Below are 16306 nucleotides of genomic sequence, written 5' to 3'. Positions count from 1 at the left end.
TATAGAGAAAGAAAGACAGACAGACAGACATAACTAAAAATCTCCAAACTTTTATTTTTATTGCACCAACAAGTTACCTCTGGCTGGAAATAACATGAAATAAATGACAATAAGGCAATAAGATACTGTGATACAGATTTTTTCTACATTATTTTACATTTTTACTTAAAAATATAACGGCCAAAATTATTACCTTGCTCCAAATAATGAGTGAATAAATTCAGACATGGCATTATTTGTCAATTTCTAAAAAAAACAAACAAACAAAACATAGAAATAGTTCAAATAATTCATCACAAACATCTCAAACACACGGTGTTTTACCATACAGAAAGTTAGAAATCATTATATGTAGTAATAATCAGAAATTTACCATAAACATGTTCACATTAAATGGTTAAAATGATGACATCAAAGTTTTAAGCCCTCCTGTGACTAATTTGTTGCATAATTTTTAATCTGATAATGTTAACTGACTTAAAAGGAAAAACAATGAATATCTGCACATACATCTGATGGTACAATGAAGCCAAAAACTGTTCCTCACCACGTCACATTTTGATTTACAGTGGATTTTTAATTGACTAGCAGGTTTATTCTGACTGGAAATGACAAACAAGAAAAAGTAAAACGAAGCAAAACACTGAGTTGGAGATGTTCATTGTCAAATCATGGTTCAATATAAATTAAGAATTTTGTGTTCAACTGTAAAATATATTAAAGCAAACTCTAGTCTGTCCAAAAACAAATCACCAGAACCAGAAAATAAAGACTGAAAAAGAAGGTTTGTGTCTCGTTTATCGTTTTGTCTCATTTCTATCTTTTTGTGTCTCATTTTTGTTGTTTGTGTCACGTTTTTATCATTTTGAGTCTCATTTTTGACATTTTGTGTCTCATTTTTGTTGTTTTGTGTCACGTTTTTGTCGTTTTGTCTCGTTGTTTTGTGTCTATTATATGGTTAATTGTACATTTTCACTAAAAATCCAAAATACCCTTTCAGTATTTCAAGTTTTTGAGAAAAGAAGCTTCTTTCTTCTATCTTTTGTCCATAGACCGTATATAAAGATAAAAGTCTTTTTTATACAGTCGATGCTTTTGTCACTTGTTTATGATATTTCTGGGTAGAAGGAACCTGCTGGTCAAATAAAAATGAACTATAAATGACAACTCAATAATTTAGTAACTGAACAGATCTTTTTTTCAAGGACAGAAGAAAGGAATGAGACACATTACAGACATGCTACACTTGGAATAGAAATAATTTAACTGTATAACTTAGGGAGGTTAATAATATTCAGCTTCCTAAAAACACTGATCTCTGGAGTTAGATCAGGAACAACAACATCTTTGGTAAAACCTGCTTTAGAAGGCAGATGAAGTCCTTCCAGCTCCTCGTGTTTCAGATAATAAAGTCGGTTCCTGATGATGCGTTCAGGGTCCTCTGCTGTGTTCTGGGATTTGAAGCTGTTGTCGCAGCTTCTCGTACTGTTTGACCAGAAACTGCTTGTCTTTGCCCTCCTGTGAACCAAAGACCCACCAAAGAATTCATAAAGCCTGCAGGTTATTTTTGAAAACCAAACTAACTGATGTTGTAAAGTCCAACGACGTACCGCTTTAAGCTGAGCTCTGAGCAATGCAACACTTTTCCCGTAGACGGAAGCCAAAGCGATGATGTAGCACATCACCACGCTGTCAGGAAGAGAGAAAAAGGACATTAAAGAACCAGGAAATACAGAATAAACTCTACAGAAACTCTATATCTCGTCTTTATCTCACTAACTTTGTATTAACTGTTTAAAAACTGCACCAAACTCTCATTTTAAAGACTCTTCTACAAAGAATATTGTTGTACATATCAGTCAAAAAGTCATTTTCCTTTTGTAACCTGCAGTCAAATGTGACTTGAAACTTGAACAAAATGACTATGATGTCCAAAATTACTCAGAATCTGTCCAACGTTAGTTAAAAATGGTCCAAAATCACTTGAAACTTGTCAGACATGACTAAATTTGTTCACAATGAATGAAAAAATGTAAAAAATGATTTGAAACCTGTCAGCTGTGACTTGAAGCTTGAACAAAATGACTTAGGTGTCTAAAATTGCTCAGAATCTGCCAAACATGAGTGAAAAAACTGTCTAAAATCACTTGAAATTTAGTCCAGAATTTTGACCAGAATGTCCAAACGAGTCGAAACAAACTGTTCAAAGTAACTTAAAAAATAAAATGCATCAGAGTTTCCTCAAATGTCTGGTTTAGTCCAAAGATCTTCAGTTTACTGTCACAGAGGAAAGAAACCAGAAAAGATTCACATTTAAGGAGCTGGAATCACTGAATTTAGACTGATTTTATTGAAAAAAATATTCAGACTGATTATCAGACAAGTTGTCGATTGATTTAACGGTTGACAATTAACGGCTGCAGGTCTGCAGTTTTAAACCAGGACGTTGATGCATCTCACCATGATAACGTAAACAGAGGGATGCTGAAAGCCTGTGAGCCGATGAAGAACAGGAACTCCTGAGTGACGTCAGAGAGGCTGTACAAAGAATTCGGAACAATCGACCAAATGTTGGGGAAGAATCGGAAAGGACCGCAAGCCATGGAGGGATGGATCCTGTTGGGAAAGAAGGAAACAGATTCAACAACATTCAACCCTCTCAGTCCTCTGACGAAGCTCCACTTTCTGCAGAAACAACTCACTGGTACAAAGCGCTCAACAACGGCGGAACTAAAGTGTCCAGAAAAACTCGAAACTTCATCAAAATGAGTTAAAACTGTGAAAAAATAACCTGAAATTTGTTCATCTTTACCTCTCACAATAGGCCCTACATGATTCAAAATTTGTTAAAAATCTCTTGAAACTTGTCCAAAAAGACTTAAAAACCATCAAATCTAATCTAAAAAGCCCCCAAAATAACTCCAACAAGTCCAAACTTCTCTCAAATGGACTCAAGTTTGTCTAAAGTGTCTTGAAACTTGTCCAAAATTAGTTAGACTGCCCAAAATGATTCAAATTCATTCAAAATGACTTGAAACCTGCCTGAATTGAGGGGAAAGCATCTAACCTGTCTTAAAACCAGCCAGACATTTTGAACTATTAGTTAAAACGGTTCAAAATGTCCCCCAGTGTGTCTCAAAAGGAAACTAAAAACTGTCCAAAATGAACCAAAGTTAGTCCAGAGCACAATTTTTTTTCCCAAAACGACTTGAAACTTAAAATTAGATAAAAAAAAACATCCAAAATGTCCTGAAATGTGTCCAAAATGTGTTAAAACTGTCTTAAATACTGTAAAATACAGTTCGAACTGTGCCTCTCAGAAAGCACTCACTCAGCCACGCTGTAGATCATGACCATGGTGGCGATGCTGAGGCCCAGCACCAGCACCAGCAGGAAGAAGAAGTTGGAGGTGGTGGATCGGAACGTCTTCATGGCCGGTCGACAGTTCTGGAAGAGTGTGAGCTGTACAGGAAGATAAAACCAAGTGAAACCGGGTCAGAACCGGAGCAGCAGCGTTTGTTGGACGTCAGCTGAGTGGAAGCTTCACCTTCTTGCAGTAGAACAGGACGATGAACTTGACGGTGTTGATCAGCGGCAGCAGAGGACAGAACAGAGCTCCGGTCCAGACCACGGTCTGACCGTAAACCAGCCCCAGAACGTTGGCCGGAACCACGAACTCCTGCCGACCGACCCACTGAGTCAGTTTATTGGACCAGTGATCCACCAGCAGCCTGACAGACAGAAACACAACCTGGTTTACAAAGATCCAGATTACGGCAGGTAGGGATGAAACTAGAAACCGCTCCACGACGATGGAGCTTCAAACTTCACCAAAAACTGTCAAAAATAACCTGAAACATGTTCACACTGATTAAAGCATACAAACACGTCACAGTGGTTTACCAACATCCACATTATTTTATTGGTCCAGATTTGTGAAGACTGCAGGAGCGAAACGTGTTGAAGAACTCTGCAAACAGGTGCTAGAAAACACTCAAAAATGACAGAACAAAATCATCAAAAACGACCTAAAACTTAACCAGAATAACAAAATAACTTTAGAGGTGTCCAGAACAACCCAAAGGGCTTAGATTTGTCCCTAATGACTTTAAAATGGCCTAAAATGAGTTTAAAATCATTTAAAATGTCTTGATCCTTGTCCAGATTTAGTGAAAAACTCTCCAACATACATCCCCTGTCAAAAGTTTTCAGACGGGTTCTAATTTATTTGAATGAGAAAGTGTCTCAAACCTTTTGACAGGGGTGTAATTATGCTGGACCTATCAAGACATTTTGGATGCTTTTAAACTAATTTAAGGCTAGACTTCAGTCAATTTGAGTCAACCTGAGAGAAGTTTGGGTTTGTTGGAGTTCTTGTAGAGAATTATGGGGATGTTTGGGACTTCTTTGATATTGTTGGACAGTTTTTAACTATCTAGACAGATTCCAAGACATTGCAGATGCATTTTAATTTGTACAGTGTGCCTAGAAGTAGTTCAAATGCATCCACAATGTCTTGAAACCTTTCCAGAGAATTAAATATGGTCCAACAAAACCGAAGCAGTCCCAAAAATCCCAAGAATTGTCCAAAAGAACCCCAACGATTCAACTCAAATTTGTCTAAAATGATTTCAATCTGGCCTTAAATTAGTTAAAAAGCATCCAAATTATCTTGATACCTGTCCAAAACAAATTAAAAACCAGACAAAATGATTTAAAAAGTGGCCAAAACTCCTAAGAAATTGCAGAAAATGACTCAAACTTGTCCAAACTAAGTGCTATGCGTCCAAAACGACTTTAAAAACGGCTAAAATTAGTTTAAAAGCTTCTAAAATATCTTGAAACCTGTTAAAATTCAGTTAAAAGTCGTTGAAACTGAGCTCAAAATACCCCAAATTAGTTGACAAGCATCTAAAATATCTTAAACATCTCTAAATAAGGTTAAATCAGAAACATACCGTCACTCCGGTTCAACATCCGGACTATTTAAACAGAACTGGTGTCTGGTACCTTCGAGGGAACTCAGCCAGAACCAGAGTGGCCAGGTTGATGAGGAGGTCGAACAGCGTCAGTTTGTACATCTCCTGACCGATACGAGTTTCCCAGCACTGCACCAAACACAACAGCAGAAGTTCACATTCAGTGCAGATGTTACGTTAAATTTCAACTAAAGAATCATTCTCTACACACAGACGGTTAAACTGAAATCATCAGCGTCCTTCTGCTCCACCTTCTCTGATTCACTTGTCCAAACCAAGTGAAAACTGTCCTAAATGAGTAAAAACGTGTCTAAAATGTTTTAAAATATGTCCAGTGTCTTAACCCACCTGTTGTCTTCATTTGAGGTACCAAAAAATATTGTGGCCTTGGCTGAAAAAAAAAATCCAAAAATCTGCAAAAAAAATCCCCCAAATTTATAAAAAAAAAATTGCAAAATGTTTCTGTTTATTCATTTGGATCCCCATTAGCGACAGCATAAGCTGCAGCTATTCATCTTCAGGAAAAAAATTCCCTTAAAAGTCTCATTTAAAAAAATCTTCAAATTTAGTAAGAAATAAAAATTTAAAAAATAATAAAAAATGAAAAATTGTAAATGTTTTCAAAAAATGAATAAAAAAATCCTACAAATATCTCAAGTGATTTCATATGTATCAGTAAAACTTCTATTTTCCTTAAGAACGTTCAGAAACAAATTGATTTTTTTCCCGAATGTTCTTAAACATTTTTTTAGCATTTCTTTTTTCCCATCAAAAAAAGCTCAAAAACGTCCCAAAAAATTTTGAAAATGGGAAGTTTTCACTGTGAAATTTATTTTTTTCCCCACATTTTCAAACTTTAAAACAGGTCAATTTGACCCACAGGACGATGCGAGGGTTAAAAATCTTTTCAAGATTGTTTGACTTAACGAGATATTTAAGATGCATTGTCCTAAAACAGGTCCCTCCATCTGCTGAAATGTCACTTGTTAAGTGAATTTATCTTAAGTAGAATGAGACATTTAGACTAAAAATAAGACAAACAGACTTGGTAAGACTTTGAGTTTTTGCAGTGCAGCATTTTAATTTCTCTGTATATAGAAATACTGACACTAACTTTTAATGTAAAAAGCTGTTTGTGTTGACATTATTCTGAGATGAACAGCCCTAAAGACAGTCAGGTTTATTTACCGGGTAGTTTTTATGGTCGTAATGACACGGCTGACATTCTTCGCTGGTTGTGTGTCCGTGGCAGGTGATCTGACTCCACAGAGTGGACAGGAGGACGATCAGACCTGCCAGACGCAGAACCACGGCTCTGAAAATACAGGAAGAACCGGCATTTAACCGCTTTTTAATCATCAGATTAGAGATTATTAGGTTCAGATGTAAAAAGACGTCAGAGTCGGACTGGACAGAAGCTGCTTCCTCAACACAAAGACACTTTCAGCTCCTGGAAGTTCTTCTTCTCCACTGTTTTGGAGTCATTTCAGACAGTTTTAAATCATTTCAGACATTTTTATCTATTTTTTTTTGACAGGTTTCCAGACATTTTAAAGCATTTTAACACATTTAGACATGCTTCAAACAGTCGGGTTCCTTTATTTATCTCGTAGTCAAGTTTAAAGTCAATCAGGAGTCATACTAGTCCAAAATGTCTTGAAATTTGTTCAAAAGTGTCTCACAATGGGTGTCCAAAGTAGTTTAAATCAATCCACTGGACTTTAAGAAAGTCCCTTGAAGATGTTTCACCTCTCATCCAAGAGGCTTCTTCAGTTCGAACTGAAGAACTGACGAACTACTTTGGATAACCGTGACCTGGATGAATGAGAACCTACACAGACACCTCGCAATGGGTCCAATGTGACTCTAAACTTGTTAAAATCTCTTGAAATTGGTCCAAAATGAGTGAAACACCTAAATCCACCATAACTTAATTATTGTTCAAAAGAACTCCAACTGGTCTTGAAAGATTGTAGGGATGAAGCTGCTTGACACGTATGACTGAACAAAACTGCCCAAGATGTCTTGGAATCAGTCCAGAACTACTTGGAACTATTCAAAATGTCTTAAAATTTGTCCAAAAGGAGTTAAAACTGTCCACTATAATCTAAAAAGTCCCAAAAATTCCAAGATTTGATGGAAAGTGTGCAAAATGATTGAAAATGATGTCAAAATGAAATGACTTCCTACGGTTTTTCTATCTGCTGCTGTAACACCAAACATTTCCTCACTGACAGATCAAAAAAGGTTTAACTGATCTTTAAACATGCCTAAAATGAGTTCAAATGCATCCATAATGTCTTGAAATCTGTCTAAAACTGTCTCCCAATGGATCCAACGTGACTCTAAACTTGTTAAAAATCTCTTGAAATTTGTCCAAAAAGACTTAAAAACTGTCCAATATGATCTAAAAAAGTCCCCAAAATCCCTCCAACAAGTCCAAATTTCTTTCAAATGGACTCAGATTTGTACAAAATTACTTAAACTGTGCCTAAAATGAATTCAAATGCATCCACATAGTCTTGAAACCTGTCCAGAGAGTTAAAAATTTGTCCAGCAAAATCTAAAAAGTCCCCAAAATCCCAAGAATTGACCAAAAGAACTCCAAATGTTTCTCAAATGGACTCAGATTTGTCTAAAATGACTGAAATCTGGCCTTAAATTAAATAGAAAGCATTTAGAACATCTTGATACGTGTCAAAAACAAATAACTCTCCAAAATAACTTAAAAAGTTTCCAAAATTCCTAAGAAATTGCCAGAAATGACTCAGATTTGTCCAAACTAAGTTAAAAGTGTCCAACTTAACCTGAAAAGTCCCAGAAATCCCAAGAATTGTCCAAAAGGACTCCAACAAGCCCAAACTTCTCTCAAAAGGACTCATATTTGTCCAGAATTACTTAAAACATGCCTAAAATGAGTTCAGATGCATCCATAATGTCTTGAATCCCGTCCAAAACTGTCTCATGATGGGTCCAACATGACTCTAAGCTCAAAGCATTTCTGATGCTTTTTTTTTTAACCCATAAGAACCCACGGTGACACCAGTGTAACAAGCATTTTGAGTGCCCCAGTCTCTTCCTATTAATGCTTTATGTCTGACCTTAACTCATTAAATCCTTTAAGGAAAAATGGGTCTGGGTTCTTATGGGTTAAATCTAATTTTAAGCAAGTTTCAAGTCATTTGGGGAAGATGTAAGTTCATTTTGGACAGTTTTTTTTAACTAAGTTTCAAATAATTTTGGACAAATCTAATTGTTTTGGGACTTTTTGTACGCGTTTTGGACACTTTTTAAGCTATTTTGGACAGTTTTTTAAGTCATTTAGAACCATTTGAACTCATTTTGGACCAGTTTCAAGACATTGAAAGTTAATCAATTCACATAACCAGAATATATCAACTGTGCAGCAGCTTTTGTTGGACCAAAACTTCATCCGGCACTTAAACACCCAAATAAATGCATCTTCTGACACCCAAATCCTGCAGGTGGGTTCTTTTTACATTGAAAAAACAACAACAGAGAAACAGGCAGAAAATAGTTGAACCTCAGAGAGTTTAAACCAAACCAGAGTTCCTCCAGACCTGAGCAGAGCCAGGATGATGGTGATGGTGGGAGGATATTTCTCCACGGAGGCGATCTGGTCGCACAGCAGCGGAACCACGAAGTTCCCCGCTGTGATGGCGATCGACGGCAGATACTCGAAGATCAAACCCAGGATTCCTTCATCACCACTTCTTCCCTGTTTGGCAGAAACCAGAGACGGTCACTAAAAGCTCCAGAGGAAGCTCATCGTTCTCTTTCTGCAGGTGAACGGGTACCTGGCTATTCTCTGTGGCCACGGCGACGCCGTACAAAGCTGCTGCAATGAAGCCCAGAGCCAGGAAAAACATGGAGACACGCAGAGAATATAAAAGCAGCCTCTGAGTCGTCGTCAGAGCTGCCGCCTGCTGCTTCAGTCGCTCCTCCTCCAGATCCACCTGGAACAGACAGAACACAAAGGAGCTCTAGAAACTGTCCAGAGAGTTAAAAACTGTCCAACAAAACCTAAGAAGTCCCAAACATCCCAAGAGTTGTTCAATAGGACTCCAACAAGCCCAAACTTCTCTGAAATGGACTCAAATTTGTCTAAATGACTTCAATCTTGCCTTAAATTAGTTAAAAGCATCCAAAATGTCTTGACACCTGGTCAAAATAAATGTCAAAAATTACTCTGACTGAGTTAAAACTGTCCAAAATAAGTAAAAACTTGTCTAAAATGTCATAAAAAGCATGTCCGCAATTTGTTAAAAATACCACAAAATCAATCTAAACCAAGTGTTGTGTCCAAAATGACTTAAAATATGGATAAAAGGAGTTTAAAAGCTTCTAAAAATCTTGAAATGTGTTAAAATTCAGTTAAAAACTGTCCAAAAACCCACTGAAACTGAGCTCAAACTGCTCAAAATGAGTTGACAAGCATCCAAAATATCTTAAATATCGCTCTATCTATCTATCTATCTATCTATCTATCTATCTATCTAGTATAATCTATTATTGACCTTCAGTTGGTATCGGATGTTGTTCTGCTTCAGCTTCGTCGCTCGGTCTCCTAGGCAACCGTAGTCCCACCCGGTGAACACGATGCTGCTGTAGTTGCCCACGGCGCCGCCTCCTGTCGCCACAGCGACCCGAGCTGCGGTGCCCATCCTGTGCAGCCAATCAGAGAGCAAGAAGAGAAGGATGTGAGTGGAAGTGACTGAACTTTGTTTGTTTGATTGTTTGTTTGTTTGTTTGCGGTGCGACTGACCGGACGATGATGCAAATGAGACAGAACGCAAAGTAGAAGACGGCAGTAAGCAGATAGGCCAGAGGGAGGTTGTAGCTCCCCTGCTTCACGTTGTAGTAGCCATAAAACAGGACAGAGGACTCCATGAAACCCTGGACACACACACAGGAAGTCACTTTAATAAACATTACACAAAAACATGGAATAAACCTTTATCTGCAGAGGATGAGATGAGATGAGATGAGATGAGAAAAGACAGGGCAAAATAGGATAGGGTGAGATGAGATAAGATATGATAAGATGTGATGAGACAAGAAAAGACAAGATAAGATTATATTCCTGAGGAGCACAGGGCATCTGGAGAATCTAGAACTTCTGACTGCTTGATGTGACACAATCAAAGATCCTCCAAAGTCCTGACTTCAGTTAGAACCTAATGATGAACTCTAAGGGAGATGAGATGAGACGAAAGTAGACAAGAAGAGACGAGATGAGACTAGATAAGATCAGATAAGATCAGATAGTACGAGATGAGACGAGATAAGATGGGATGAAATGAGACAAGACAAGATGGGATGAGACAAGATGAGAAAATACTAGATTAGTAAAGTGAGATGAGATCAGATGAGATGGGAGATTGTATTATAAGATGTATAAGATTATATTCCTGAGGAGCACAGGATATCTGGAGAATCTAGAACTTCTGATTGATGTGAAACAATCAAAGATCCTCCAAAGTCCTGACTTCTGTTAGAACCTAATGATGAACTCTAAAGGCCTGGTGATGGAGAATCTCTTTGTGAAGTCACTCAATATTTTTTAGCTGCATTAAACGTTCAGTTGATGGTAGAGAGTCTGAATCTGAGCGCTGGATGATGAACTTTACCTACATGGTGTAAACCTGATCCATCTTTAATTACAGTCTACTGCTGCTGTGTGATGCACCAGAAGCTAAAATGTGTTTCTGTGGTTCCTCACCGTTCCTGACAGTAAGTCCAGGAGGTAGTCATAGAAACGCACCAAGCCCTGAGGGTTAGGATCGTATTCCAGACACTCCTCTAGTTCAGGTTGCCACCAGAATTCTAACAACAAAAAGAGACACAAAGAGGAGTTTAAACACTGCCGTGGAGACTAAACGCAGATGATAGCATTAATCCCTGTTCAGATGTCTACATATGTTCAGTTTTCTCGTATAAAAATACCAAAAGGTTTTCCTCGTTTTGGAAATAGACATACTTCCTTTTATTCATTAACTAGTGAGGTCAGGAAAGTAGCTCAGTTCTTGGTTATGCAGAAACTTCCTGGATGGTTCCTTGTAAGTTCCTGGGTAGTTCCTAGATGGTTTCTTGAGGATTCATGCAAAGTTCTTGAAATGTTGCGGATTGACTGACCTTCAGTTCTTACAGTAATGATGAACAACTCTGAGTCCTTGTGGACGAGTTCTGAGTCATTTAAGGTTCATTTTGTTCCGTTTTATTCACTAATTTAGTGACATTCTGGACACTTTTTCAGTAATTATGGACAGTTTTTCTGTAATTTTAAACAGTTTATATGTAATTTTAGATTATTTGAGTCATTTTGGTAAATTTTTAAGTTAATTTGGATCATTTTGGTCTAATTTTGGACAATTTTTAATATGCCGTACCCTTTAATTTTTTTGGATTATTTTCTGCATTCATCAATCAGCTGTTTGCCTTTAAATACTGAAAAATGAGGGTCGTTGTTTCGTCAAATGTCTGGTTTAGTCCAAAAATCTTCAGTTTACTGTCACAGAGGAAAGAAACCAGAAAATATTCACATCTAAGGAGCTGAAATCAGGAGACCTAAACTGATTTTATTTTTTTAAATGACTCAAACCGACTAACAGATTCTTCTCAAAGTTGGAGATTGATTTAATGGTTAACACTTAATTGATTCATCTTTGCAGCTCCAGTGACTGATATGAAGAAGAAAAAAGTCTTGTGGCATCTGTTAGTAGATATTAAAGATGTTTTTCACAATAAAAGTCCTCTGTTTCTTTCGGCTCATCCTGACCTATCCTGTGTTCCTGAGCTAACGGTTACCTGTGTTGTTGACCAGCTGAGCGTCCAAAGACGTGAGGACGATGCTGGGAATGAGGACGAATCCACCGATCAGCAGGAAGGAGAAGAAGTTCAGAACCACCAAGAACCTCAGGAACAGGAAGTAGGACTTTACTCCGCCTCCAAAGTTCCCTGTGGAGGAAAACCACGAAAGTTTACTTAAATAAAAGCAAAATGTTCTTTCAAAAAAAATCACCAAAATGACTCTATTTATCAGAGCAAAAAACAGAAAACAGAAAAGAAGATCAACTCTCTGATCTGCCAGGAAAAAGAACCAAATCTGAGCTGAGATCTTTGGTTTTCCTTTAAACCTTCTTCATTCTACGTGTCATTTATAAGTTGGCCAAAATGAAGCGTTTGCTAGAACCATCCATCCATCCATTCTCTATACACCGCTTTATCCTCACTAGGGTTAGAACCAGATTCTGTAAAAGACAAAAAAAAAAATCTAATGCTAATTGGTGCAGCTGTGGAGCCATCAGTGACCAAAAGCTCAGAGTTTAAGGTTGAACTGCAGGCAGTATTTTTACAGAGACTAAAAATAAAATAAATGTAGCAGAAACAGAGAACAGAGGAGCAGGTTGTTGGAGATCCATCCAGCATGGTGAAACATCTACAGAAGATGGAGAAACATCTACAGACGATGGTGAAACATCTACAGATGATGGTGGGACATCTTCTACTTTTTTACTCCACAGACTTAAAGTTCTTCACTTTCAGGTTTTTACCTCCAATCTTCTGCAGAGTTTTCTTCCACAGCGTCAGGAAGGACAGAACCTCTCGGCCTCTGGTTCTGATTGTTCGGAGAGTTTTGGCTCTTTTCAGTTTCCAGGAATCTGAGCTGGAAACAACCGGAATCTTCATCTGCTGCACCTGCCTGGAAAGGAGAAGGTTTTCAACATTTTAACTTCAACCCTGGAGCAACTGGACATCAGGCTTCACTAGAAACATTTCAATCATGGATGTATTGTAACAGAAATATGGATCCATCCATAGATATACACTTACAGGAACTTTATGGAGACACTAGACCAGCCTGGGTTGAATTTACTGTAATAGTTTCCATCTTTAAAAGACAATTTTTGTTCATTACCTTCAACTTGGACAATCTTTGACTTATTTTGGACCAATTCCAGGTCATTTTAGACAAGTTTTGACAAATATTTAGTTGACATTTTATGGACTTCTTGAGATTGAAAATTTTGCACTTTTTTCCATTTTGAAGCGCTGGTTATCAAGATGTGTCCTCCACTGCATCCATTCGATCATTTAAATCTGCTGGGAACTCTTCTCACCAGGTTTCATGTGAGAATTTTATTTCTGGACTTTCTGAACACTTTAAATGGCTTCTCTGGACTGGAAAAGGGCCTCTAAAGGAGTGAATGTGTGGTTTTTCGTACCAGACGGCTCTCCTCAGCCCCAGCGGCAGCCCCAGGGTCCGGAGGTCTCGTTGTGTCTCGCTGCCGTCCACCTCGTCCTCCTCTGTGGGACCGGAGTTCCAGTTGAAGTGAGGATAGTTCTGATTGGACGCTGGGGAGGACGCCTGCCGTAACCTGAGCGACTGCTGGTTGCCATGGTAACCTGAGAGGACAGGAAGACAGGAAGTGAAACGACCGTAAGGTGATTCCATGTCAACATGATTGTAGTTTGGCCTGAAATTATTCATAGATGTGGTAAAGTTAGATTTATAGAGTTAATGATGGATTTCAGTCATTTAACTGTTTTTTACATTTCACTGTTCAAAAATTATATATTTCCCCAAAAATGCAGCTTTTTTATTGCTTTTATTGTTTTTTGTCTCGTATTTATGTCTGGTTTTGTCGCTTTATCTCTTGTTTTTGACTTTAATTGCTGGTTAAAAATGTAAAAATAGACATAGAAATAGTTTAAATCCATCATTAATGTCAAGAGTTTTGTCTTGTTTCTGTCATTTCTATGTTGTTTTCTCTATAAATAAAAACTCAGCATGTGAATAAATCATTTTGGGGTTTAAAGATGTAAAAACCTGTAACATCAGGCTCTATTTTACTGTTATTTTTATCTTTTAATCTCAAATTCAGACGTCTAAAGTAGAAAAAAACATCAATTTCTCTGTCGTAACACAGAAACTAGAAAAACTGACTTTTACTGTCTTTTGTCTCTTTGTTTTTATCGTTTTCAGCCAGAACAAACCTGCTGGTTTACTAAAAATCACCAGAAATCACAGCTTGTCATTCAGCTCTGAGTCATATAAACTTATCTCTAATTAAATGTTCATAAAATCAAACATCTTACCTGAGTTTTGTCTCTGAGGTTCCATTTCTCTGAGCTTTTTACCAACGACTAGTCCGATCTGTTCATGAGGAAACGATCCTGGAATCTCTTCCTGCTCGGCTCCGCTGGAGGACTTTAACCTCGGCAGTAAAATGACCTAATAGGTACTTCCTTATGGGGTTTTAACCTGTCGTTTCCACGGAGACGGTCACCATTCACCTGCAGTTTACATTATGGGATAAACCGGCAGGATGGAAAGACACTGAAGGAAACGTGTCGGCAAAGTTAAGGCTTTAACTGAGCTGGAAATGAGGAGATTTAAGAGAGAAAAATCTGATATCTACAGAGCATAAAGGTCATAAAATCAAAGGATTTAGTTTCCAGACATGAAGCAGGTGTGTTTGAAGAGCTGACGGGTGAAAAATGAGACGAACAAAAGACTTTTTCTGTCTGCTGACAAGTTAATGAACTCATTAATCACATTAAATAAAGAAAAGAAGCAGCAAGAGGCGAAGAGATGAGAAATGGATTCAACAAACAGAAATAAACAGTTAATGTGCAAAAATAGAAAGAGAGGTAGAGGGTCGACAAAAAGATGACAAAATGGAAAAAATATGAAAGGATCATTCCAGAGTTGTCTAAACGACAAAAATGAGACACAAAACTACAAAAATAAGACATAAAATCACAAAAACGAGACATAAAACTACAGAAACAAGTTAGTTTCAGGAAGCAAAATCTAAATAATAGACCAAATTCATCCTCATAAGGATTCTTATTTAATGTTTTTTGTCTCTCGTTTATCTCAGAACAGAAATGACAAAAACAGACAGAAATAAATAGTCTGGAGAATTCACATCAAAAACAGAGAGGAAGAGGTTCCACACAAACAGGATAAAAGTTTCTAACTGGAAAAAACATCAGATAATCAGACTTCAGTCGTATCAAACAGTTTCTCGGCTGTAAACTGGAGTTTAGTGGCTCGACGATGATCCAAAATCAATCATTACAGTTATTAATACTCTAGAAAACAGTCTTCTTCCATCAGCTGGAAAACTCTTTCCTGCCTCCAATGACCGGATTTTCCAACAAGACAAGGTCAGTTAAAGCCTGGATGGAGAACCAGAACACTGGAACCATGCCTTGGCTGCTCAATCACCAGATCTAAATCCAACTGAAAACCTGTAGAACATCATCAAACACAATCAGTACTAACTCCTGTGTGGATCATGGGACTAAAACAGAAAATATTGAATCATAAAAGCTGGTTTTGGTAGAACAATGCCATAGCTGCTGATGGAAGAACTGAAGTGATTTTGGTTGTTATCAAAAAGACCATGGAAAAAATCTGATATCAGCTCTGAAACTAAACTCTTAGGAGCTGTTTTTGTTGCTGTCGTTATAGTTGTCCAAACAAATGCATCTTTAGTGGCACCAGGCATTAAAATGAACAAGAAACTGAAGAAAACAAGGGAAGTCTAATGATTTTCACATGACTGTATGTACATATAAAGTTAGTCTGAAGCTCTGAATGGTCAGAACATTCTACACAGCGTTGTGTAGAATGTTGTGCTGCATCTCATTAACATTCTGCCATGGGCATTAATGAATGGTAAGTCAAAATTTCTGTGATAGATATATATAAATGTAATCTAGAGCGCCGAGCAGTCAGAACATTCTACACAGCGTTGTGTAGAATGTTGTGCTGCATCTCATTAACATTCTGCCATGGGCGTTAACGAATGGTAAGTCAAAATTTCTGTGATAGATATATATAAATGTAATCGAGAGCCCCGAGCAGTCAGACCATTCTACACAGCGTTGTGTAGAATGGTCTGTTGCATCTCATTAACATTCTGCCATGGGCATTAATGAATGGTAAGTCAAAATTTCTGTGATAGATATATATAAATGTAATCTAGAGCGCCGAGCAGTCAGAACATTCTACACAGCGTTGTGTAGAATGTTGTGCTGCATCTCATTAACATTCTGCCATGGGCGTTAACGAATGGTAAGTCAAAATTTCTGTGATAGATATATATAAATGTAATCGAGAGCCCCGAGCAGTCAGACCATTCTACACAGCGTTGTGTAGAATGTTGTGCTGCACGAATCGCGCGTTAAAATTTTACTGATACATATAAAGAAATGCAAATATTGTCATTTTTTAACCTTTTAAAATCTGTCTGTAGATAGCTTCAGGCAGCAAAATGTAAAAAAACAAACAG

At 37.6% G+C, this 16306-nt stretch overlaps 1 protein-coding gene across 1 annotated transcript; it reads right to left on the bottom strand.

The window, feature by feature from the left end:
- Positions 1-29: 29 nt before the first annotated feature.
- tmc4 (transmembrane channel-like 4) lies at positions 30-14750 on the bottom strand. The gene is made up of 16 exons (XM_051956749.1): positions 14100-14750; positions 13226-13406; positions 12554-12702; positions 11808-11957; positions 10723-10826; positions 9766-9896; positions 9518-9665; positions 8798-8956; positions 8561-8718; positions 6168-6294; positions 5011-5108; positions 3548-3731; positions 3332-3462; positions 2461-2616; positions 1611-1689; positions 30-1518 (listed from the first exon to the last, which is right to left on the bottom strand). Exons 1-16 carry the CDS (start codon positions 14122-14124, stop codon positions 1432-1434), a joined length of 2067 nt encoding a protein of 688 aa, XP_051812709.1. The 5' UTR covers positions 14125-14750; the 3' UTR covers positions 30-1431.
- Positions 14751-16306: the final 1556 nt, after the last annotated feature.

Source organism: Acanthochromis polyacanthus, chromosome 12, assembly GCF_021347895.1.
Source record: "Acanthochromis polyacanthus isolate Apoly-LR-REF ecotype Palm Island chromosome 12, KAUST_Apoly_ChrSc, whole genome shotgun sequence".
Lineage (NCBI taxonomy): Eukaryota > Metazoa > Chordata > Actinopteri > Pomacentridae > Acanthochromis > Acanthochromis polyacanthus.
The sequence above is the reverse complement of the archived record's forward strand: the minus strand, read 5'-3'. Positions and strand labels throughout refer to the sequence as shown.